Source organism: Mizuhopecten yessoensis, unplaced genomic scaffold, assembly GCF_002113885.1.
Source record: "Mizuhopecten yessoensis strain PY_sf001 unplaced genomic scaffold, ASM211388v2 scaffold716301, whole genome shotgun sequence".
NCBI lineage: Eukaryota > Metazoa > Mollusca > Bivalvia > Pectinida > Pectinidae > Mizuhopecten > Mizuhopecten yessoensis.
In genome coordinates this window covers 191,008-216,053 of record NW_018480048.1, presented here as the reverse complement: position 1 = coordinate 216,053, position 25,046 = coordinate 191,008, and the positions used below count along the sequence as shown (strand labels likewise).

General features: G+C 37.8%; 1 protein-coding gene across 3 annotated transcripts in view; it reads left to right on the top strand.

Annotated features, from left to right (window-relative positions):
• Nucleotides 1–22,813, top strand: part of LOC110442797 (ATP-binding cassette sub-family A member 7-like) — a 57,873-nt gene extending 35,060 nt beyond the window's left edge. For 2 of the 3 annotated variants that reach the window (XM_021486583.1, XM_021486584.1), the window contains exons 29-50: nt 3,032–3,064; nt 4,454–4,620; nt 5,719–5,861; nt 6,139–6,240; nt 6,436–6,557; nt 7,007–7,127; nt 7,803–7,944; nt 8,467–8,636; nt 10,871–11,048; nt 11,363–11,478; nt 11,891–12,041; nt 12,435–12,558; nt 13,592–13,863; nt 14,218–14,399; nt 15,220–15,361; nt 15,719–15,853; nt 16,127–16,230; nt 16,891–16,983; nt 17,399–17,639; nt 18,038–18,110; nt 20,731–20,847; nt 21,997–22,813. In XM_021486583.1, the coding sequence (XP_021342258.1) occupies nt 3,032–3,064; nt 4,454–4,620; nt 5,719–5,861; nt 6,139–6,240; nt 6,436–6,557; nt 7,007–7,127; nt 7,803–7,944; nt 8,467–8,636; nt 10,871–11,048; nt 11,363–11,478; nt 11,891–12,041; nt 12,435–12,558; nt 13,592–13,863; nt 14,218–14,399; nt 15,220–15,361; nt 15,719–15,853; nt 16,127–16,230; nt 16,891–16,983; nt 17,399–17,639; nt 18,038–18,110; nt 20,731–20,847; nt 21,997–22,163 (3,095 nt within the window). In that variant the 3' untranslated portion in view covers nt 22,164–22,813. The remainder of the gene's footprint in view (nt 1–3,031; nt 3,065–4,453; nt 4,621–5,718; nt 5,862–6,138; nt 6,241–6,435; nt 6,558–7,006; nt 7,128–7,802; nt 7,945–8,466; nt 8,637–10,870; nt 11,049–11,362; nt 11,479–11,890; nt 12,042–12,434; nt 12,559–13,591; nt 13,864–14,217; nt 14,400–15,219; nt 15,362–15,718; nt 15,854–16,126; nt 16,231–16,890; nt 16,984–17,398; nt 17,640–18,037; nt 18,111–20,730; nt 20,848–21,996) is intronic. The other variant, XM_021486585.1, reaches the window with a different exon arrangement.
• The last annotated feature ends 2,233 nt before the right edge of the window (nt 22,814–25,046 follow it).

Genomic DNA, 25,046 nt, shown 5'->3' with positions numbered 1-25,046 from the left:
CCAGTTAGACTGTGTAACATCTCTCTAGTTAGTATCTCGGGGTATCTGTCCAGTTAGTCTGTGTAACATCTGTCTAGTAAGTGTCTCTGGGTATCTGTCCGGTTAGTCTGTGTAACTTCTGTCTAGTAAGTGTCTCTGGGTATCTGACCAGTTAGTCCGTGTAACATCTGTCTAGTAAGTGTCTCTGGGTATCTGTCCAGTTAGACTGTGTAACATCTGTCTAGTAAGTATCTCTGGGTATCTGTCCAGTTAGTCTGTGTAACATCTGTCTAGTAAGTGTCTCTGGGTATCTGTCCAGTTAGTCTGTGTAACATCTGTCTAGTAAGTGTCTCTGGGTATCTGTCCAGTTAGACTGTGTAACATCTGTCTAGTAAGTGTCTCTGGGTATCTGTCCAGTTAGACTGTGTAACATCTGTCTAGTAAGTGTCTCTGGGTATCTGTCCAGTTAGACTGTGTAACATCTGTCTAGTAAGTGTCTCTGGGTATCTGTCCAGTTAGACTGTGTAACATCTGTCTAGTAAGTGTCTCTGGGTATCTGTCCAGTTAGACTGTGTAACATCTGTCTAGTAAGTGTCTCTGGGTATCTGTCCAGTTAGACTGTGTAACATCTGTCTAGTAAGTGTCTCTGGGTATCTGTCCAGTTAGACTGTGTAACATCTGTCTAGTAAGTGTCTCTGGGTATCTGTCCAGTTAGACTGTGTAACATCTGTCTAGTAAGTGTCTCTGGGTATCTGTCCAGTTAGACTGTGTAACATCTGTCTAGTAAGTGTCTCTGGGTATCTGTCCAGTTAGACTGTGTAACATCTGTCTAGTAAGTATCTCTGGGTATCTGTCCAGTTAGTCTGTGTAACATCTGTCTAGTAAGTGTCTCTGGGTATCTGTCCAGTTAGACTGTGTAACATCTGTCTAGTAAGTGTCTCTGGGTATCTGTCCAGTTAGACTGTGTAACATCTGTCTAGTAAGTGTCTCTGGGTATCTGTCCAGTTAGACTGTGTAACATCTGTCTAGTAAGTGTCTCTGGGTATCTGTCCAGTTAGACTGTGTAACATCTGTCTAGTAAGTGTCTCTGGGTATCTGTCCAGTTAGACTGTGTAACATCTGTCTAGTAAGTGTCTCTGGGTATCTGTCCAGTTAGACTGTGTAACATCTGTCTAGTAAGTGTCTCTGGGTATCTGTCCAGTTAGACTGTGTAACATCTGTCTAGTAAGTGTCTCTGGGTATCTGTCCAGTTAGACTGTGTAACATCTGTCTAGTAAGTGTCTCTGGGTATCTGTCCAGTTAGACTGTGTAACATCTGTCTAGTAAGTGTCTCTGGGTATCTGTCCAGTTAGACTGTGTAACATCTGTCTAGTAAGTATCTCTGGGTATCTGTCCAGTTAGTCTGTGTAACATCTGTCTAGTAAGTGTCTCTGGGTATCTGTCCAGTTAGACTGTGTAACATCTGTCTAGTAAGTGTCTCTGGGTATCTGTCCAGTTAGACTGTGTAACATCTGTCTAGTAAGTGTCTCTGGGTATCTGTCCAGTTAGACTGTGTAACATCTGTCTAGTAAGTGTCTCTGGGTATCTGTCCAGTTAGACTGTGTAACATCTGTCTAGTAAGTGTCTCTGGGTATCTGTCCAGTTAGACTGTGTAACATCTGTCTAGTAAGTGTCTCTGGGTATCTGTCCAGTTAGACTGTGTAACATCTGTCTAGTAAGTGTCTCTGGGTATCTGTCCAGTTAGACTGTGTAACATCTGTCTAGTAAGTGTCTCTGGGTATCTGTCCAGTTAGACTGTGTAACATCTGTCTAGTAAGTGTCTCTGGGTATCTGTCCAGTTAGACTGTGTAACATCTGTCTAGTAAGTGTCTCTGGGTATCTGTCCAGTTAGACTGTGTAACATCTGTCTAGTAAGTATCTCTGGGTATCTGTCCAGTTAGTCTGTGTAACATCTGTCTAGTAAGTGTCTCTGGGTATCTGTCCAGTTAGACTGTGTAACATCTGTCTAGTAAGTGTCTCTGGGTATCTGTCCAGTTAGACTGTGTAACATCTGTCTAGTAAGTGTCTCTGGGTATCTGTCCAGTTAGACTGTGTAACATCTGTCTAGTAAGTGTCTCTGGGTATCTGTCCAGTTAGACTGTGTAACATCTGTCTAGTAAGTGTCTCTGGGTATCTGTCCAGTTAGACTGTGTAACATCTGTCTAGTAAGTGTCTCTGGGTATCTGTCCAGTTAGACTGTGTAACATCTGTCTAGTAAGTGTCTCTGGGTATCTGTCCAGTTAGACTGTGTAACATCTGTCTAGTAAGTGTCTCTGGGTATCTGTCCAGTTAGACTGTGTAACATCTGTCTAGTAAGTGTCTCTGGGTATCTGTCCAGTTAGACTGTGTAACATCTGTCTAGTAAGTGTCTCTGGGTATCTGTCCAGTTAGACTGTGTAACATCTGTCTAGTAAGTATCTCTGGGTATCTGTCCAGTTAGTCTGTGTAACATCTGTCTAGTAAGTGTCTCTGGGTATCTGTCCAGTTAGACTGTGTAACATCTGTCTAGTTAGTATCTCTGGGTATCTGTCCAGTTAGTCTGTGTAACATCTGTCTAGTAAATGTCTCTTGGTATCTGTCCAGTTAGACTGTGTAACATCTGTTTAGTAAGTGTCTCTGGGTATCTGTCCAGTTAGACTGTGTAACATCTGTCTAGTTAGTATCTCTGGGTATCCGTCAAGTTTGACCGAGAATTTGTCAAGAAATTTGACTTTGGGGGTATCTAACAGATAACTGAAAATCTTATCCCCAAGGTCAATGTGTTGCTATTTAAAAGTCAACTATTGCCATTTTGTCAATAGCTTCATTGTCATCATTTTACCGACTTCAGTGGCAGGGGATATTCATTTCTTACAGATTTTTTAATTATGAAAACTTTTATAGACAATTTCAAAGAGCTTTCATTGAAGGACATGACATTGATAAGTGTCTGATTTATTTTGTTAGATAAAACAAAAGTTATGATCATCTTTAAAAATATATATGTTATTTCTTTGAATTTGAATTGTTTTAGTCAGTTTTGCAGTTGGAAAATTGCAATCAGGAGGTAAAGTAAACAGTGTGATTGTCCAGGTTATGCTGAATGCTTGTGAATGTTGCTAGTATTTACATTTTGCAAGAAATTACACAGATTTTTGTATAATTATGTAATGATACGGACTGTATGTTTTAGTGTATATAGCTAAGTTTAGTGTATATAGCTAAGACATGAGAATGGTTCCAGCAGTATTCTTTATTTAACACCAGCATGGTTTTTTTCGGGGAAGACTTTTATTTCAAGGATCGACCTTGAATGTTGCAATTATTGCTCCTCATATTTGTTGTCCTCCATCTTTTGTCCTCCATCTTTTGTCCTCCATCTTTTTATTTTCCATCTTTGTGATTGTGTTGATATCTGTTCCTTTCAATGAATGCAAAAAAAAGGAATCATTCTTGTCATGTGTTAAAACACTAAATTGTTTTCTTACATATTTGATTTGATCTTTCTTTCATATTTATATAACTCTTTCATCATACTGATTTCAGTCAGTGTGATTGGTTGGATTTAAAGGTTGTAAATAAACTAGGTTTTGAATAACCCTTAAAAGATTGGTGCCCATAAGGCTATTTCTTGGGTGACTAGGATTTCCAGATGTTGTATTGAACCTGCCACCAGAATATTTTCTTTAACACAGAAATTACAGTGAGAGTTTAGTTACTGTATATCGTGAGATTTTGCCCAAATTTTGTCAAATATTCATCCTTCACCGGTAAAATCAGCATTTGCTTAGTGCTAATTTCGTCCTTGACTTTTAATTACTATGTATGGTTTGTTCTTGACTAGTAATGGAGGGCGAAAAAAGGGGAAAGTTAAACTATTGTAAACATTTCCCAGTATACAATATCTTTTACATATGTATATGAATTGACATCCAATTTTGATAACATGCTCATTGTACATGAAATAACATAACAAGATGACCACACACAAGTGTAGCATACATTTTATTCTTTTGTAAAGGTTTTACATTTCTTGCATGAATAGGAAAATGAAACATTTTCAACAAAATAGTAAATTGTGATAACTACATTGATTTAGAATACAGTAAAACTTTGATATAATGCTCCTCATTTCATTTGCCACCTCGTTTACTGCCAACCTTTTTTTCTAGTTTTCTTAAGAATTCCTTTAAACATTTCCTCAATTTATCGCCAAACCCCTTGAATGCCAAACTATCTCTGGACAAATGGTGGCAGTTTTACTGTGTAATTGTTCCAAAATCGCATTTTATTAGCATGTAAAACACGACTAAATAACAAGCACAAAAAAAGAATAAGGAGAACTGTAGTATAACTTGACAAGTTATGATATCCTCTGAAATATTACGTGAACAAGAATGAGGCCTCTCGTTAAGAAACATTTATCAGTATTAGTTTAAACCTGTATCCTCCACAGAGTCGGTAGTGTCTGAGGCAGTGACAGAGAAAGGCGATGATGCTGGCTTCAACCATAAACAGATGTCAAGAATTGTTGGCAAATGGCTAATTGTTCGCCAGTTCATCGCTCTGTTCCTCAAGAGATTCCATCGTGTGCGGAGGAGTAAGAAGGGATTTCTTTGTGAGGTGAGCAAGGATGACTGAAGGTCATTCGGAAACAGTAATACATCAAGGGAAGGTCAAGGTCATACAAGATCAAACCCTGTTATATAATAGGTACATAGTATATAATAGGTACATAGTATATAATAGGTACATAGTTAGTATCAAGGGAAGGTCAAGGTCATACAAGATCAAACCCTGTTATATAATAGGTACATAGTATATAATAGGTACATAGTATATAATAGGTACATAGTTAGTATCAAGGGAAGGTCAAGGTCATACAAGATCAAACCCTGTTATATAATAGGTACATAGTATATAATAGGTACATAGTATATAATAGGTACATAGTTAGTATCAAGGGAAGGTCAAGGTCATACAAGATCAAACCCTGTTATATAATAGGTACATAGTATATAATAGGTACATAGTATATAATAGGTACATAGTTAGTATCAAGGGAAGGTCAAGGTCATACAAGATCAAACCCTGTTATATAATAGGTACATAGTATATAATAGGTACATAGTATATAATAGGTACATAGTTAGTATCAAGGGAAGGTCAAGGTCATACAAGATCAAACCCTGTTATATAATAGGTACATAGTATATAATAGGTACATAGTATATAATAGGTACATAGTTAGTATCAAGGGAAGGTCAAGGTCATACAAGATCAAACCCTGTTATATAATAGGTACATAGTATATAATAGGTACATAGCTAGTATCAAAGGAAAGTCTAGGTCATTGGGGACCATTGTACATAGTTTTTGTCAAAATTGAAGTCTTTTGAATCTTGACTACTCTTACGTCCAGACGAGTGTATTCCATTAAGGAATCCATCAACTGAGGTAAGCTGACCTTCACTGAACATACCTCTAGCGGACGTTGATCCCATTCTCCCTTGTAAAAGTGAGAGAAAAAAGATATATGGAAGAATAGGAAGAAAATGAAAGTAGCTTACAATCATAGCCACTGCTTACAGCAGCAAACAAAGGCTAAAGATACAGGGGCTGAATAACACTTGTGGTTATGATGAGAAGTTGATGTTTTGTGTTGGTTCTAATGACTCCATTGAGGTATGAAATAATAAGTTGTTTTGTTCTTGTTTATAGATTGTGCTTCCTGCCATATTTGTGTTGTTGGCTATGATATTTGCGGAGATATCCCCACCCCTGACTGAGGAGCCTGCCCTGGAGCTGCACCCCTGGCACTATATCCCCAAACTGGGTGATAAGAAACTGTACATGTTCTACAGGTATACCCTCCACTTCTGAAGTTATAGCAGCAAACTTATTGTGATAGATATACCAAATATAGGCATAGTACCCTAATTACTGGACTCAAATTCTGCATCATGTTGCACCCTACCTGGTGCCCTACTGCTTACTGTTAATGCATGTTTCTACACATATTTCCTAATTAAATGATACACATGTAAAAGGTTATGTGAAATGTACCTCTTAATTGTCATTTTTTTTTTATCCCTTTGGAGTTTGTTTTGTTTTACTTATATGCTATTTCATATCCTGCAGTATGGACGGTCCCAGCTCAAAAGGAGAGAAGAACCTTGAAATGCTTGTGAAAAATCCTTGTGTCGGCAACAGATGCATGAATCCCTCTATACATTCCATATCGTAAGTTTCTTTTAATCAAAGTAGTAAAATTTTAATGTATGTATATGTGAGACCCTGTTAGGTGAGTTATGGTGTCAGACCATGTCGTTCATTGATATTATACAAAAAAGGTAACAGTGGACCTTGTGTTGGTCAATGTCCTTGGTGGGTAAAATTTAAATGTATATGTAACTCCTGATGTTATGACATTTGCAGTGAATTTCCCTGTGAAGGTGACTGGAGAAGTAAGGCTATCAGGCAATGGTCCTCAGCTGCTGTGGCAGGGAGAAACAACCCCCAGTGTTCCTGTGACTCTGGCTGGCAGAGATGTCCTGATGGTGAGTACCTCCATCTTCTAAGCTGTCGGCAGAAATTGAAATCGCAACCACGTTCCCTGTCTCTTAAATATAACACTATCTTATCATTCCCTGCCTTCCAATGGTGTCCCATCATTCCCTGTCCTCTCAACATTACTAATACATGTTCAACATTTCATGAGTTGGTTACTGTTTATGAACACATTCAGCCCCACACTTAATAATTGTAATTCCTGTTTTTGTTTGAGTGAGAATTATTGTTCTGTAAGAAATTATATGCTTACAACATTACTGTAAAGTAGGCAAATGTATTCACACCCTGTAAATAATAAAATATACATTCAGCAACATGGTAATGTTCAAATTTCTGAACCAAAGACAGCCTGCAAAGTCAGCATGCACAAATATGAAGATGTTAAATAGACACTTTTATGTTTTAAAAATGAGAGTTACATTTTCCCCTCCTACAGGTGCTGGAGGTCCAGAGCCATCCTTTGTCAACCTTCCCACCACTGATACGCTGTACAACATGACGACCCGTAACATTAGTGAATGGATTCTCAGAACTCACAAACGTTACTTAAAGAGAAGGTAAGTCTTCCTCAACAGATCAGAGCTGGGATCAACCTATCTTTGTAATGCTTTAAATATGAAATAAAGGTTTAAAAATGTCATATTTTTGAAAAGGTATGGTAACAAAGCACCTGCATTCCTGTAAAAGATAATACAATGTAGTTATAAACTTCCTGTAAGTCAGACAAGTATTTTTATGATAACAGATTTTGGATACCTATTTTTCGTATGTGACTTGTGGTTTAAAGAATAGTGTGAAAACTCAAATTTAATATTATTATTATTTATCAATACTTAACCATAGTCATCGTGAGTCATAAACGCGAGTATGACTGATGAAGAGTTAGAAGCGATTGCTGGAGACAGAACAATAGACATATAGAAAAGACAAACTGGGTAGTGGAAAAATACTATAGCATATATACAGCATCGACAAAATAAAAACAGTTGTAAATATAAAGATGTCCAATTTTATTTAAAAATGTGTAGATCATTACCATAACTAAACAGGTATAAATGTCAGATGTAAATACCAGGTCGACTGCTGTAAACATTTGTAAGTGTAATGACGACTGCCATATGCTGACTGCATTAGCTAGACAGGTATGAAAACTAGGGTTGGCCACAATAGACAGGTGTAAAAACATGTGTAGAGATGTCCACTATTAATTGATATGTTAACTATTGCCACAGGTACGGTGGGTTTTCCTTTGGAGATGTAGAGCCTGAGGCTGTGGAACTACAGAAGGCCCTACAGAATGCCTCTCAGGTTCTAAACACTACCTCACCAGATTGGGACTGGGTCCGCGACCTCTTCTCTAGCGACGTTAACAAGGTACGGCTGAACACTGGTGTCAAATACTTTACACTTCTGCATTTATTTTGCATGTTCTATGTATTTTTGCTGAAATTTTACTCGCTTATCTGTAGTAAGATTTAAGACAACCTAAGTTTTCCTGTTGTCAAATTGAGACAGACTAGGTTTACCTGTAGTCAGATTGACACTAGGTTTACCTGTAGTCAGATTGACACTAGGTTTACCTGTAGTCAGATTGACACTAGGTTTACCTGTAGTCAGACTGACACTAAGTTTACCTGTAGTCAGACTGACACTAGGTTGACTTGTAGTCAGATTTTCAGTAGGTTTACCTGTAGTCAGATTTAGGCAAACTAAGTTACTCGATTCAGATTACACTAAGTTTACCTGATGTCAGATTGAGGCAGACTTGTTTTACCTGCAGTCAAATTAAAAACAACCTAAGTTTACCTGTAGTTAGGTTGGCACTGTTTACCTGTGTATTCAGGCTGAGGCAGACCAAATTCACCTGTAGTCATATTGATGTTATTTTACCTGTAGGTGTGGTACAACAACAAGGGCTGGGCGGCCATTGTTGCGTATACAAATGTGATGAACAACCTGATTCTACGTAGCATGGCACCCAACATTTCAAAACCGACAGACTACGGCATCGTCACCTTCAACCACCCAGTGGAATACACCAAGTCTCAGCTAACCAACAAACTACTGTAAGTATCTATTACATATACACACCAAGTCTCAGCTCACCGCCACACTACTGTTAGTATCTACTACATATACACACCAAGTCTCAGTTCACCGCCAAACTACTGTAAGCATCTACTACATATACACACCAAGTCTCTGTTCACCGCCAAACTACTGTAAGTATCTCCTACATATACACACCAAGTCTCAGCTGACCGCCACACTACTGTAAGTATCTACTACATATACACACCAGGTTTCAGCTCACAGCCAAACTACTGTAAGTATCTACTATATATACACACCAAGTCTCAGTTCACCTCCACTCTACTGTAATTATCTGTTACATATACACACCAAGTCTCAGCTCACCGCCAAACTACCGTAAGTATCTACTACATATACACACAAAGTCTCAGCTCACCGCCAAACTACTGGAAGTATCTACTACATATACACACCAGGCCTCAGCTCACCGCCAAACTACTGTAAGTAACTACTACATATACACACCAAGTCTCAGTTCTCCGTCAAACTACTGTTAGTATCTTCTACATATACACACCAAGTCTCAGTTCTCCGTCAAACTACTGTTAGTATCTTCTACATATACACACCAAGTCTCAGTTCACCGCCAAACTGCTGTAAGTATCTACTACATATACACGCCAGGTCTCAGCTCACCAACAAACTACTGTAAGTATCTATTACATATACACACCAAGTCTCAGCTCACCGCCGAACTACTGTAAGTATCTACTACATATCCACACCAAGTCTCAGTTCACCGCCACACTACTGTAAGTATCTACTACATATACCCACCAAGTCTCAGTTCACCGCCAAACTACTGTGTGTATCTCCTACATATACACACCAAGTCTCAGCTGACCGCCACACTACTGTAAGTATCTACTACATATACACCCCAAGTTTCAGCTCACCGCCACACTACTGTAAGTATCTACTACATATACACGCCAAGTCTCAGTTCACCGCCAAACTGCTGTAAGTATCTACTACATATACACACAAAGTCTCAGCTCACCGCCAAACTACTGTAAGCATCTACTACATATACACACCAAGTCTCAGCCCACCGCCAAACTACTGTAAGTATCTCCTACATATACGCACCAAGTCTCAGCTCACCGCCACACTACTGTAACTATCTACTACATATACACACCAAGTCCCAGTCCACCGCCAAACTACTGTAAGTATCTTCTACATATACACACCAGGTCTCAGCTCACCGCCAAACTACTGGAAGTATCTACTACATATACACACCAGGCCTCAGCTCACCGCCAAACTACTGTAAGCATCTACTACATATACACACCAAGTCCCAGTTCACCGCCAAACTACTGTAAGTATCTTCTACATATACACACCAAGTCTCAGCTCACCACCAAACTACTGTAAGTATCTACTACATCATATTGATGTTATTTTACCTGTAGGTGTGGTACAACAACAAGGGCTGGTCGGCCATTGTTGCGTATACAAATGTGATGAACAACCTGATTCTACGTAGCATGGCACCCAACATTTCAAAACCGACAGACTACGGCATCGTCACCTTCAACCACCCAGTGGAATACACCAAGTCTCAGCTAACCAACAAACTACTGTAAGTATCTATTACATATACACACCAAGTCTCAGCTGACCGCCACACTACTGTAAGTATCTACTACATATACTCACCAAGTCTCAGTTCACCGCCAAACTGCTGTAAGTATCTACTACATATACACACAAAGTCTCAGCTCACCGCCAAACTACTTTAAGTATCTACTACATATACACACCAGGCCTCAGCTCACCGCCAAACTACTGTAAGTATCTACTACATATACACAGCAAGTGACTCAGGTGCCAGCAACCTGCCTTTTATTCTTCCAGTAAAAACTTTATTATCTAGACAGGTCATACAGATTCAGAATCAGTCGTTACATTTGCTATGTGATTGCTTTTACTCCTTTCATACTGTGTAAATCAGCTTAGGTAGGCAGATGGCCAACGATGGAAAGAAGTAAATGAAGTTTTTTTTTATCAAATGCCAAAAGCTTTATACACTACCACCACCAAAGGGCAACTTTTCCAGAAACAGACATCTGGCTAACCCTTTTGGTATTTCGTAAGAAATCACTTTGTCACAAGTGTCTCTCATATGATCTCCAGTGTTGTTATAGATGTGGTACATGGGTGTTGGTGTAACATTAAGGAAGTATATTGTTTGTGACAGGCGAGCTGGTGGGGTGGACCTGGTGATAGCCATCTGTATGATCTTTGCCATGTCCTTCATACCGGCCAGCTTTACCATGGTACTGATAGAGGAACGCGCGTCCAACTCCAAACATCTACAGTTTGTGAGCGGAGTGAACCCAACTGTGTACTGGATATCCAACACTGCCTGGGACATGGTCAGTACTTCTCTCCTCAGAGGTCTCACATCTGCTGGCACTTTCATTTAAATTCAATAACCCAGATTTTTTTTATTCGTTTATTCTGTTAACTTGCGAATGTAGGAAGAGAGTTTCGTCATAATTTTTTTTTTTGCAATTGTAAACTAAAGGTATTGTTTTTCATTTTATTCAGCTGTATTTCTATCAATTTCAACCAAAATGACATAATTAGATTTCATTGTCTTTAAAAAATGGAAATAAAATAAAATCCCTAAAACTAGTTCAACTTGAAAATATTTTAAATTAATGTGTAATTGAATGTTGTGTTGCAGATGAGCTACTTTGTGTCCTGTGTGCTGATGTTGTTCATCTTCCTTGCGTTTGGACGGGAAGCCTATGTTGGTCCTATGAATGGGCCCTGTCTGCTAGCCCTTCTCTTTTTCTATGGGTGAGTAACCTGTTAAGATAAATGAGAGGGCAAACCGCTCCATCAGCAAGTCAACTTTTCTGTTTGTAAATAAACCCTTCACCTTGGTATTACCACTTTCTCTAGTTAATAATATTGACTTTGTATGTGTGCTGTGTGCTCACAGTCAGTACTGGTTGTCTCTCAAGACAAACAATACTAGTGTCAATATTATCATATTTGATTGGTTGAACGTTATCAATTTATGATTTCGTCTAATCACTGGGCAGTTTTCAAAAACAGAACTGCATGTGTTTACAAAATGACTACTGAAATGATTTTACTCCACAGTGAAAAAGTAGAGCTATCATATAATGTGTTAGTAATTATGTTATGCAGAAATCTGTCCAACATGGTAACTGTATCGAAACAAGTTATCTCCCTTTATTTATAGGTGGGCTATGATCCCAGTGATGCACCCATTCAGTCGATTATTCAGTATTCCTAGCACTGCCATGGTAACACTACAGTCTATCAACATCTTCCTTGGCACCACCTCGACCATGGCAACCTTCATCTTGGAATTCCTGGAAAGGGACGATGAGGTATGTGGAAAATTGAAAATTTGATGATATCCTGTTGTGGTTTTCAATTCATCTGACCAAATGTAAAATGAAAAAGAAAATAATTTGTTTATGTACAAGTGCCATTATTTCTCAGTTTCTGCCGAATGCCTGAAATCTTTTGATGAAACATCATACACACATGTACATGTATAACCATTGGATTGAGTGTTCTTTATCCTTTTCATGATCTTCACTGCAATGTGAAAATACTTCTTTAGAGGTCGAGAACATATTTTTATGGTCAATATGAAGGGTATATACACAACTAAAAAGTACCCAGTACTTCTTGTTAAATCTTCAACCAGTCCTGTTTCAAACCACTGCTGTATGCTGATGGTCATCCTTATTTTGCTGTTTTATTTTTTTCTACAGGAGTTGAAGAATATTAACATCTTACTGAAGAAAGTGTTCCTGATATTCCCCCAGTACTGTCTGGGCCGAGGCCTTATGGATATGTCCACCAACCAGCTATACGCAGAGGCCAATGCAGAGTTTGGTAAGTCTTCTAAACCCGTCTTTGAAATCCAAGGGTTCCGTTTTTGTTTTATATCGTGACAAAATTGAAGGTGCTGTATGAGTCAGCCAGCCAATGATTTAAGTTAATTAACCCTTTCACCACTGTAGACTATAATGGACTCATCCATATCAATGCATGGAAGAGTCTACTTAAGTTACATGGGGGTGAAAGGGTTAACCTGGGAACTGACAGAAATCTTCATACCTTTGATCTCTTTGATAGAAGCTGAAAGGAGTCGATTCATTGAGAGTGTGTTTATTCATTGAGAGTTTTGTAAGTCTATTCATTGAGAGTTTTGTAAGTCTATTCATTGAAAGTTTTGTAAGTCTATTCATTGAGAGTTTTGTAAGCCTTGAAAGAGACAAGCGGATTCAATACCTGTATTTCAGATGAAAAAATAGTGTAGACTGCTAGACGTGAAGTGAAATGAAATCTACTAATTAGCCAAGATTCTGTGGTTAGCACATACTCTGAAGCCTCCTTAGCCATGACTCTTTGGCTTGTGTGTACACTGAAACCTCTGTACAGTGAAACCTCTGTACAGTAAAGCATCTGTACAGTGAAACCCCTGTACAATGAAACCTCTGTACAGTGAAACATCTGTACAGTAAAGTATCTGTACAGTGAAACCCCTGTACAATGAAACCTCTGTACAGTGAAACCTCTGTACAGTGAAACCTCTGTACAGTGAAACATCTGTACAGTGAAACCTCTGTACAGTGAAACACATGTACAGTGAAACCTCTGTACAGTGAAGCATATGTACAGTGGAACCTCTGTACAGTAAAGCATATGTACAGTGAAACCCCTGTACAATAAAACCTATGAACAGTGAAACCTCTGTACACTGAAACCTCTGTACAGTGAAGCATATGTACAGTGAAACCTCTGTACAGTAAAACCTCTGTACAGTGAAGCATCTGTACAGTGAAGCATCTGTTAAAAACAACATTGTAATTAAGTTCTTTAACTCTATTAAAGGTGATAACTATTTGATATTTTATTGTTGTAGGGTTCTCCTCTGGTGGGCCACCAAGTCCATTTGAGTTCGATCAAGTCGGCAAGAATCTGTTGGCTCTGTTCATTGTTGGTCTAGTTTTCTTCATTTTCAATATCCTCATTGAGTATAACTTCTGTATCAAGCGAGGAATCAAGTGTTTCTGGCAGAGGAAGCCAACTCATGCCAGCTTGGAGGATGAAGATCCTGATGTTGCCCGAGAAAGGAAACGTATCATGGAGAAAAAAAATCCAGATGATGTATTAAGAATAGCGGGACTAACAAAGGTATCAAATTTGATTGACAAAAGACTACATATCTTGCACACTGGAGAGAAATAATAAATGTATTTTTAAGGCATCTGCATGAAAAAGCAAGGGATTACCTAGGTATAGCATACAGTAAGTCTAAGAATAAAAAGCATAAGGATGACATGTGTGCATATGACTCTTACAGGAGAAACTACCTCTTTTTGCCCACTGTATGCCTGATTTTTAGTATTTTTTGCTCTTGAAAATCTTGAATGTTTAATATGAAATTTGTCAATAAAAGTTAATAAATGTATGTAATTTTTGTAATGAAGCAAAAATAATGTTAAAAAAAGATGTAAATTTGTGACAGTTGCACCCGTTTTTCCACAGGTATATGGACTAAGAGGTAAGAAAGGCAGGAACACTGCTGTGGATAGTCTTTGTGTAGGGGTCCCGAAGGGCCAGTGCTTTGGACTTTTGGGGGTTAATGGGGCCGGCAAGACTACCACCTTCAAGATGCTTACTGGTGACGTCAGTGTTTCAGAAGGCAACGCCTATGTCAATGGCCACAGGTAAGACCTAATCTCAAGGAAATTACTCATTCAGGAAATAACAGAAATATGTGTTTAACCCTTTCACCACTGTAGACCATGATGGACTTATCCATATAAATGGATGGTAGGGACTACTAAAGCTACCTAGGGGTTAAAGGGTTAACACAATCAAGAGAGAGTAGGAACAGCCTCACTCTAACGCATCTTATCATGTCATCCCCTTAACATTTACATATAATGTGAGCAGGTGCTTGTGTATGTTTGCTATAGAGTTTGTATAGGTGTCCTGCTTGTTATGGGTCTGTGTTTCCAGTGTTTCAAATGCCTCATTTATAGCAACATACCACTTGAGTACTACAGCACAGAAGCCCTAGTACCCACCCCAGACAATGTTCTACTCCACTCTTCACAGATAGAGTTGAGTAAAGGGAGAGACATGTCTTGCCAAGGGACACAACCACATTTTGCTGTTAACTGGATCCAAAATACAACCTTATGGTCCAGTGCCTGGCACACTGCCAACTATTTTATGCAGCCCCCAAAGTTTATTATTGATCTTACTCTTTGAATATAATTTTATTCTTATGAAGAAAACAAACAGGCAACAATGTTATTGGCAAAACAGAGTTTTCTGTTTTATTGACAAGACAAAGCTTAATAAATCTTCATAATGAATGAATGCCTTTTGTTAATCATGTATTGAAAGCAAAGAGGTAAAACCTTTGTACCTTAGTTATTAAATATTGACGTAAATAAAAACCATGAACAAACTTTTTGAAAGTTGATGAAGTCTTAACCAATCTTTACAGTGATTTCATGTTTGTGTTTTGGACTTCAGTATCCTCTCAGACATGGTCAGTGTACACAGGAGTATTGGGTACTGTCCACAGTTTGACGCCTTCGACAGTCTACTCACGGGCAGAGAAATCCTGTCATTTTACGCTAGGCTCCGTGGCATTCCTGAGAAGGACATCAAAGAGGTAATAGTGCTAACACACTCCACTTACATCAGTGTTACTAGCACACTGTTCTGCAATGCAGATTTCTAGCTGTAATTTGGTAGCCACAGATACTGTATACAATAGGTCTGCAATGATATATTGTGAGACAATATATAGCAATATTTTGAATACAATATGATACACAATAATTTTGGGAGGTCATGATACACCTACAGTATTTTATCCGGCTTTTGTTGTTTCTGAATTAAGTCATTTCATGTCTGAAAAAAAATTGCAATACTGAGTTTCATATTGTATGGAGACGTACATACCTTGAAACCACATCAAAATGATACCCAGATGAATTGATACCCAGATGAATATTTTCCTCTACAGGTTGCTGAGTGGGCTATAAGGAAACTGAACCTGTTACAGTATGCTGACAAATTATCAGAAGGTTACTCCGGGGGAAACAAGCGGAAGCTGTCCACAGCCATCTCTCTCATTGGCAACCCCTCCATTATATTTCTGGTGAGTACCAACAACAATCTCCCTCATTGACAACCCCTCCATTATATTTCTGGTGAGCACCCACAACAATCTCCCTCTTTGGCAACCCCTCCATTATATTTCTGGTAATTGCCCACGACAATCTCCCTCGTTGACAACCTTTCCATTATATTTTTTGTAAGGGCCTGAGATCTCTCCCATGGGACAACTCATTATTTGTAATAGGATTTTTATTAACGTAAATATGTTGCAACATTTATTTCATGCATAATTCAATGTAAAATTGTTATTCAGGATGAACCAACAACAGGCATGGATCCTCGGGCCCGGAGATTTTTGTGGAATTGTATTAACGCCATTGTAAAGGATGGCCGATCTGTGATACTAACCTCACACAGGTAATACAAACTATTGGTCGTAACTTATATATAACCATCATGTTATATAAAGTAAGCTTAATTTCCATACATGTTATTGTATATATAATAAATTTCAATCTTTATACGGATCACCTGTGCAGGTTCGATGAAACATAAGGCCTGCTGAGCTGTTAGCCCACTGCATGATCGTAAGAGGCGACTAATGTGGCCCCCCTGCAGAGTTTTTTTCTGCTCTTTTATGAAGAAGACCTGGAAGAGACCAAAATTGATCTGCTGCCCCCATTGCTATTAATCCTGGAGATCTTTTTCGTTTCATATCTTTCTTGTCTTTTTCTTTTCTACCTACTTTCCCTTTCCAGCGGTGTCTCCCGAAGCACACTTCCTCATATATGACTTTGGCTGTTTCAAGGACATTAAATTACGAACTCATGATAATGAATGAGTGTGTGTGTCTTTATATATATTTTTGTTTTATGTCATGTTATGTATATATTGTAACTGTATTGTATACGAATGTAAAAAATTTAAGAAAAAAAAATAATTTACAAACAAAGAAACAAAATTTATGAAAGCTTCCGGAATATACTTGCACATTGATAAATACATCGGAGGAATAAGATTTGATGATTTGTGTTAAATTCCTCCTGTCATTACTTGTATGTGTTTTGTGTGTTACAGTATGGAGGAGTGTGAGGCTCTGTGTAGTCGCTTAGGAATCATGGTCAATGGAAGGTTTATGTGTATGGGCAGTACTCAGCATCTCAAAAACAGGTAAGTTTTGTGCCTGTGTAGCCTTACCTGTAAGGTAAGCTCACTTACCTACTGTAAAAATGGTCGGTTTTCTGGCTGTGGAATTTGTTTTTGCGAATTTCGTATTTACCAAATCAGCATAAAATATGCACACATAAACAGTTTGACACAATATGAAATAGGTATTTCAGCAGCATTGACAATGTAAAACTTTCCTCCCTGAATAGTTTGAACTTTTTAAATGCAAATAAAAGTCAGCTTTTAGGGTAATTTACTACTTTATTCCCACCTGTTTGTTTTAACTGTAAACTTACTAATCAGTGTCAGAATTTAGGAGAATGAAATTGTATCCGACAATCTATAATGTAAACAACAGTGTCTTATGGGCAATTTCTGTGTAGGACATTTTGTACTGGCAACTGCTGTCTCTGTACAGGTTTGGAGAGGGATACACAGTGATCTTCCGTGTGGCTGGAGAGCGTCCTAATCTTAAACGCGTGCACGACTTCATCATGCAGACGTTCGCAGGGGCAGAACTGAAGGAAAAACACTACAACATGGTCCAGTACCAGCTCAAGTGTGACGTCAAACTGTCCAACCTGTTCCGACAGATTGAGGAGGTCAGACAGGAGCTGAATGTCGAGGACTATTCTGTATCCCAGACTACGATGGACCAGGTAAATTATCCCAGACCACTGGGGGGTTACTGATCAAGTAGACATTTCATGACCTGCACCAGTGTTGCAGCATAATCTGTCCAAACTGAACACTATAGGTTTTTGCAATACGTGGGAACAGGTATAACAAAGAGTAGGAACAAACTAAAAGTAGGGTTTAGGCGTTTAAAGTTAACGCGAATAAAGCAAAAAGAAGAGGCATCGCAACAATCTCTATAGAGATTTCCAATGATGGAAGATTACTATGATTACCATGATTACTATGATGCTGGTTTTTGAATTATTCCAGGTGTTTATAGCAAGATGACTCTGTACTCCATTTTATTCACACACACATCAACTGCATTCTAAACATTATGTAACTGTATTGATAAACAGTCTTATCTTCATTTTGCTAGGTGTTCATTAATTTTGCCAAGCTGCAGACAGACTTGTTGGATGATGAACCAGATCAAAAGGAACTGGATAAAGGTATGTTAACATGTTAGACACAGGGACTGGTAGACACACTGGACACTGTGTACGTGGACACACTGACCACAGACTGGAAGACCCACTGGACACTGTGTACGTGGACACACTGACCACAGACTGGTAGACACACTGGACACTGTGTACGTGGACACACTGACCACAGACTGGTAGACACACTGGACACTGTGTACGTGGACACACTGACCACAGACTGGTGGACATGTTAGACACAGGGACTGGTAGACACACTGGACACTGGGTACGTGGACACACTGACCACAGACTGGTGGACATAATAGACAAATGGACTGGTAGATAATACACTGACACTGTGCAGGTGGACACACTGACCACAGAGTGGGGGTAATACTGAACACAATAAACTGGTAGATACTACAGATGGAAACACTGACCACATACTGGACACAGAAAACTGGTAGATACTACAGGTGGACACACAGACCACTTACTGGACACAGGAACTGGTAGTTACATTGGACACAGTGCAGACGGACACACACTGGCCAGACTGGTAGACACACTGGACACTGTACCTGGACACACTGACCACATACTGGACACAGGGACTGGTAGTTATGTTGGACACCGTGCAGACGGACACACACTGGCCAGACTGGTAGACACACTGGACACTGTGTACCTGGACACACTGACCACATACTGGACACAGGGACTGGTAGTTACATTGGACACTGTGCAGACGGACACACACTGGCCAGACTGGTAGACACACTGGACACTGTGTACCTGGACACACTTACCAAATACTGGACACAGGGACTAGTAGTTATATTGGACACAGTGCAGACGGACACACACTGGCCAGACTGGTAGACACACTGGTCACTGTATGTGTACAAACATGACTGATGAACTGTGATTTCTGTACAAATATGACTGATGAATTGTAATGTCTGTACAAATATGACTGATGAACTGTAATTTCTGTACAAATATGACTGATGAACTGTGATTTCTATACAAATATGACTGATAAACTGTAATTTCTGTACAAATATGACTGATGAACTGTAATTTCTATACAAATATGACTGATGAACTGTAATTTCTATACAAATATAACTGATGAACTGTAATTTCTATACAAATATGACTGATGAACTGTAATTTCTATACAAATATGACTGATGAACTGTAATTTCTATACAAATATGACTGATGAACTGTAATTTCTATACAAATATGACTGATGAACTGTGATTTCTATACAAATATAACTGATGAACTGTAATTTCTATACAAATATAACTGATGAACTGTAATTTCTATACAAATATGACTGATGAACTGTAATTTCTATACAAATATGACTGATGAACTGTAATTTCTATACAAATATGACTGATGAACTGTAATTTCTATACAAATATGACTGATGAACTGTAATTTCTATACAAATATGACTGATGAACTGTAATTTCTATACAAATATGACTGATGAACTGTAATTTCTGTACAAATATGACTGATGAACTGTAATTTCTGTACAAATATGACTGATGAACTGTGATTTCTATACAAATATGACTGATAAACTGTAATTTCTGTACAAATATGACTGATGAACTGTAATTTCTATACAAATATGACTGATGAACTGTAATTTCTATACAAATATAACTGATGAACTGTAATTTCTATACAAATATGACTGATGAACAGTGATTTCTATACAAATATAACTGATGAACTGTAATTTCTATACAAATATAACTGATGAACTGTAATTTCTATACAAATATGACTGATGAACTGTAATTTCTATACAAATATGACTGATGAACTGTAATTTCTATACAAATATGACTGATGAACTGTAATTTCTATACAAATATGACTGATGAACTGTAATTTCTATACAAATATGACTGATGAACTGTAATTTCTATACAAATATGACTGATGAACTGTAATTTCTATACAAATATGACTGATGAACTGTAATTTCTATACAAATATGACTGATGAACTGTAATTTCTATACAAATATGACTGATGAACTGTAATTTCTATACAAATATGACTGATGAACTGTAATTTCTATACAAATATGACTGATGAACTGTAATTTCTATACAAATATGACTGATGAACTGTAATTTCTATACAAATATGACTGATGAACTGTAATTTCTATACAAATATGACTGATGAACTGTAATTTCTATACAAATATAACTGATGAACTGTAATTTCTATACAAATATGACTGATGAACTGTAATTTCTATACAAATATGACTGATGAACTGTAATGTCTGTACAAATATGACTGATGAACTGTAATTTCTGTACAAATATGACTGATGAACTGTGATTTCTATACAAATATAACTGATGAACTGTAATGTCTATACAAATATGACTGATGAACTGTAATTTCTGTACAAATATGACTGATGAACTGTGATTTCTATACAAATATGACTGATAAACTGTAATTTATGTACAAATATGACTGATGAACAGTAATTTCTGTACAAATATGACTGATGAACTGTAATTTCTGTACAAATATGACTGATGAACTGTGATATCTCTACAAATATGACTGATGAACCATAATTTCTCTACAGATCTGGATGCGACTACAATGCCCGTTACTGGAATGTCTGGTGAAACAAATATTGATGAAGAAAGTGTTGCAGGCAGTACTCTAGATCTTCTTCCTGGCAGGAACAGGAGTGTATCAGGTGAGTAAATATAACCGACCCAGTCTATATTCAATCCTAACACAACCCAGTCTATATTTAATCCTAAAACACAACCCAGTCTATATTTAATCCTGACACAACCCAGTCTATATTTAATCCTTACCCAACCCAGTCTATATTTACTCCTAACACAACCCAGTCGATATTTAATCCTAACCCAACACAGTCTATATCTAATCCTAACGCAGCCCAGTCTATATCGAATCCTAACACAGCCCACTCTATATCTAATCCTTACACAACCAAGTCTATATTTAATCCAAACACAACACAGTCTAAATTTAATCCTAACACAGCCCAGTCTATATCTAATCCTAACACAACCCAGTCTATATTTAATCCTAACACAACACAGTCTATATCTAATCCTAACACAGCCCAGTCTATATCTAATCCTAACACAGCCCAGTCTATATCTAATCCTAACACAGCCCAGTCTATATCTAATCCTAACACAACCCAGTCTATATCTAATCCTAACTCATTGTTCGGTTTCCTGATATTCCACAGTTGTGTGGGTGTATTTTACATGGATGAGAAAAGAATGGTGGCAAAAGGATAAACATTCGGCATGTTGGTAAAAAATTGTGATATTGTAAAGCTTCCTATATACACTAACAGGAATAACATTACAGTACCACTGTATCTATATGTGATACAGCTGTCAGGCACCCAGTCCAGGAGTTAGAGATATTTTATCAATTAAACAGGAACCAAGAGGCCATCAAGTAAAATTGTTTGGGATATATGGGCCCTTTTTGCGTATCCAGTTCAACCGGTTTGTCTGTCTTTAAATGTAACATTTTCTGGTATAATTCTTGGCGGATCTGCAAATGCTTATGAAGGCCTTGCAAGGCTTCGTCAAGGCTCGCCTGAAAAAGCACCATCAAATTACGAAGTGTGACCTTATTTCATAAATGAACAACTCTGGTCCAACTGGTTCAACTGTTTGGATTGAGATGAACGAATGCGACCTTGGAAATGAAAATTGAGAAAATTGAAAATAAATGACTTTTGATCAGTAATCGTATTAAATTTGATAACACTAAATTGTTATCTTTCGTAGAAGTTACCAGGTATAAGGGTATGCCATTTATACGAGTACAATGTGACCTTTTAACCATTCAGATGTAGACCGGACGCTGAACCTGAGAGAGATAAACAATCGCTATGAGTACACAGACGAGGAGAGTTTAGCCGGCAGTACAGTTGACCTGATTCGCCCTGGCAGTGCTCGTAGCAGTCAGCGCAGTACTCTCCAATCAAACGATTTCCCAAACGTGGATATATTCTAACTGTGATGTGTGGATCGTGGTATCCAAAACAGACATTGTCTTGTGGATCAAGACAATATTTATTGATGTATATAAAAAAAATGCATTTCAAGGTTCATTTATGGATGTTACATAAACTCCAGGCTTCTTCTTATGGATCAAAACTTTACCTAAAGTGCTGTTTTGTGATGGACCAATAATAATTATAATATAAGTGGCACACAGAAAACTATCTGTAAATCATATTTTTACTTTGTACATATAAAATGGCATCACACGACATTCTGTAAAGCCTACTATTACTTAATACATATGAAATGGCGTCACACACAAGACATTCTGTAAAGCCTACTATTACTTTATACATATGAAATGGCGTCACACACAAGACATTCTGTAAGGCCTACTATTACTTGGTACATATAAAATGGCGTCACACAAGACATTCTGTAAGGCCTACTATTACTTAGTTCATATGAAATGGCGTCACACACATGACATTCTGTAAGGCCTCCTATTACTTAGTACATATGAAATGGCGTCGCACACAAGACATTCTGTATGGCAAACTATTATTTAGTACATATGAAATGGCGTCACACACAAGACATTCTGTAAGGCCTACTTTTACTTTGTACTTACAAAATGGCACCATCATACACAAGACACCATCATACTAAAGCCTACTATTACTTTATACATATGAAATGGGGTCACACACAAGACATTCTGTAAGGCCTACTTTTACTTTGTACTTACACAATGGCACCATCATACACAAGACACCATCATACTAAAGCCTACTATTACTTTATACATATGAAATGGGGTCACACACAAGACATTCTGTAAGGCCTACTTTTACTTTGTACTTACACAATGGCACCATCATACACAAGACACCATCATACTAAAGCCTACTATTACTTTATACATATGAAATGGCGTCACACACAAGACATTCTGTAAAGCCTACTATTACTTTATACATATGAAATGGGGTCACACACAAGACATTCTGTAAGGCCTACTATTACTTAGTTCATATGAAATGGCGTAACACACATGACATTCTGTAAGGCCTCCTATTACTTAGTCCATATGAAATGGCGTCGCACACAAGACATTCTGTAAGGCCTACTATTTCTTAGTTCATATGAAATGGCGTCACACACATGACATTCTGTAAGGCCTCATATTACTTAGTACATATGAAATGGCGTCGCACACGAGACATTCTGTATGGCCTACTATTATTTAGTACATATGAAATGGCGTCGCACCCAAGACATTCTGTATGGCCAACTATTACTTAGTACATATGAAATGGCGTCGCAGACAAGACATTCTGTATGGCCAACTATTATTCAGTACATATGAAATGGCGTCACACACAAGACATTCTGTAAAGCCTACTATTACTTTATACATATGAAATGGGGTCACACACAAGACATTCTGTAAGGCCTACTTTTACTTTGTACTTACACAATGGCACCATCATACACAAGACACCATCATACTAAAGCCTACTATTACTTTATACATATGAAATGGCGTCACACACAAGACATTCTGTAATGCCTACTATTATTTAGTACATATGAAATGGCGTCGCACCCAAGACATTCTGTATGGCCAACTATTACTTAGTACATATGAAATGACGTCGAACACAAGACATTCTGTATGGCCAACTATTATTGAGTACATATGAAATGGCGTCACACACAAGACATTCTGTAATGCCTACTATTATTTAGTACATATGAAATGGCGTCGCACTCAAGACATTCTGTATGGCCAACTATTACTTAGTACATATGAAATGGCGTCGCAGACAAGACATTCTGTATGGCCAACTATTATTTAGTACATATAAAATGGCGTCACACACAAGACATTCTGTAAGGCCTCCTATTATTTAGTACATATGAAATGGCGTCGCACACAAGACATTCTGTATGACCAACTATTATTTAGTACATATGAAATGGCGTCGCACTCAAGACATTCTGTATGGCCAACTATTACTTAGTACATATGAAATGGCGTCACACACAAGACATTCTGTAAGGCCTACTTTTACTTTGTACTTACAAAATGGCACCATCATACACAAGACACCATCATACACAAGACACTATCATACACAAGACACCACCATACACAAGACACCACCATACACAAGACATTCTGTAAGGCCTACTTTTACTTTGTACTTACAAGATGGCACCATCATACACAAGACCCCATCATACACAAGACACTACCATACACAAGACGCCATACACAAGACACCACCATCCACAAGACACTCCCATACACAAGACACCATACACAAGACACCACCATACACAAGACATTCTGTAAGGCTAACTATGGATTATGCTATGATGGGAATTTTACACGTTACCCTCATATTTTAGCAAAGCATTTGTGATGAAAACTTATGGATCCGACATGTAGTTTGAATATCAATTTTTACTGACATAATAATTGAAGTGTGTTTTTATTTTCATCTGACATGAAGATTAATGCCATGACAAAGCCTTCCTTTCCTGGCTATGTTGTCGACTTTTTCACATTTTCTTAATACAGATTTCACCTCACTTGCTCAAGCATTGCACACACTTAGAAAACAATGTTTCACATATTGGCAATACTCAATATTCTTTGAAGTTCTATAACTGTCAATGCTTTTGATATTATTATAATTATAACAAATATATATATACATTTTATACTGTTCAAACTTGGGTCACTAAAGGGTGATGCCCTAAGAAAATTAAGCTCATTATGAACAAAAATTATTGAAAAGTTTAAAAGAAATGGTGTTGGTTGGTGAAATCCTAACAAGTCGGTGTCAGTAAAGCAGACCTGTTAGTTTTTGTTTACTTTACA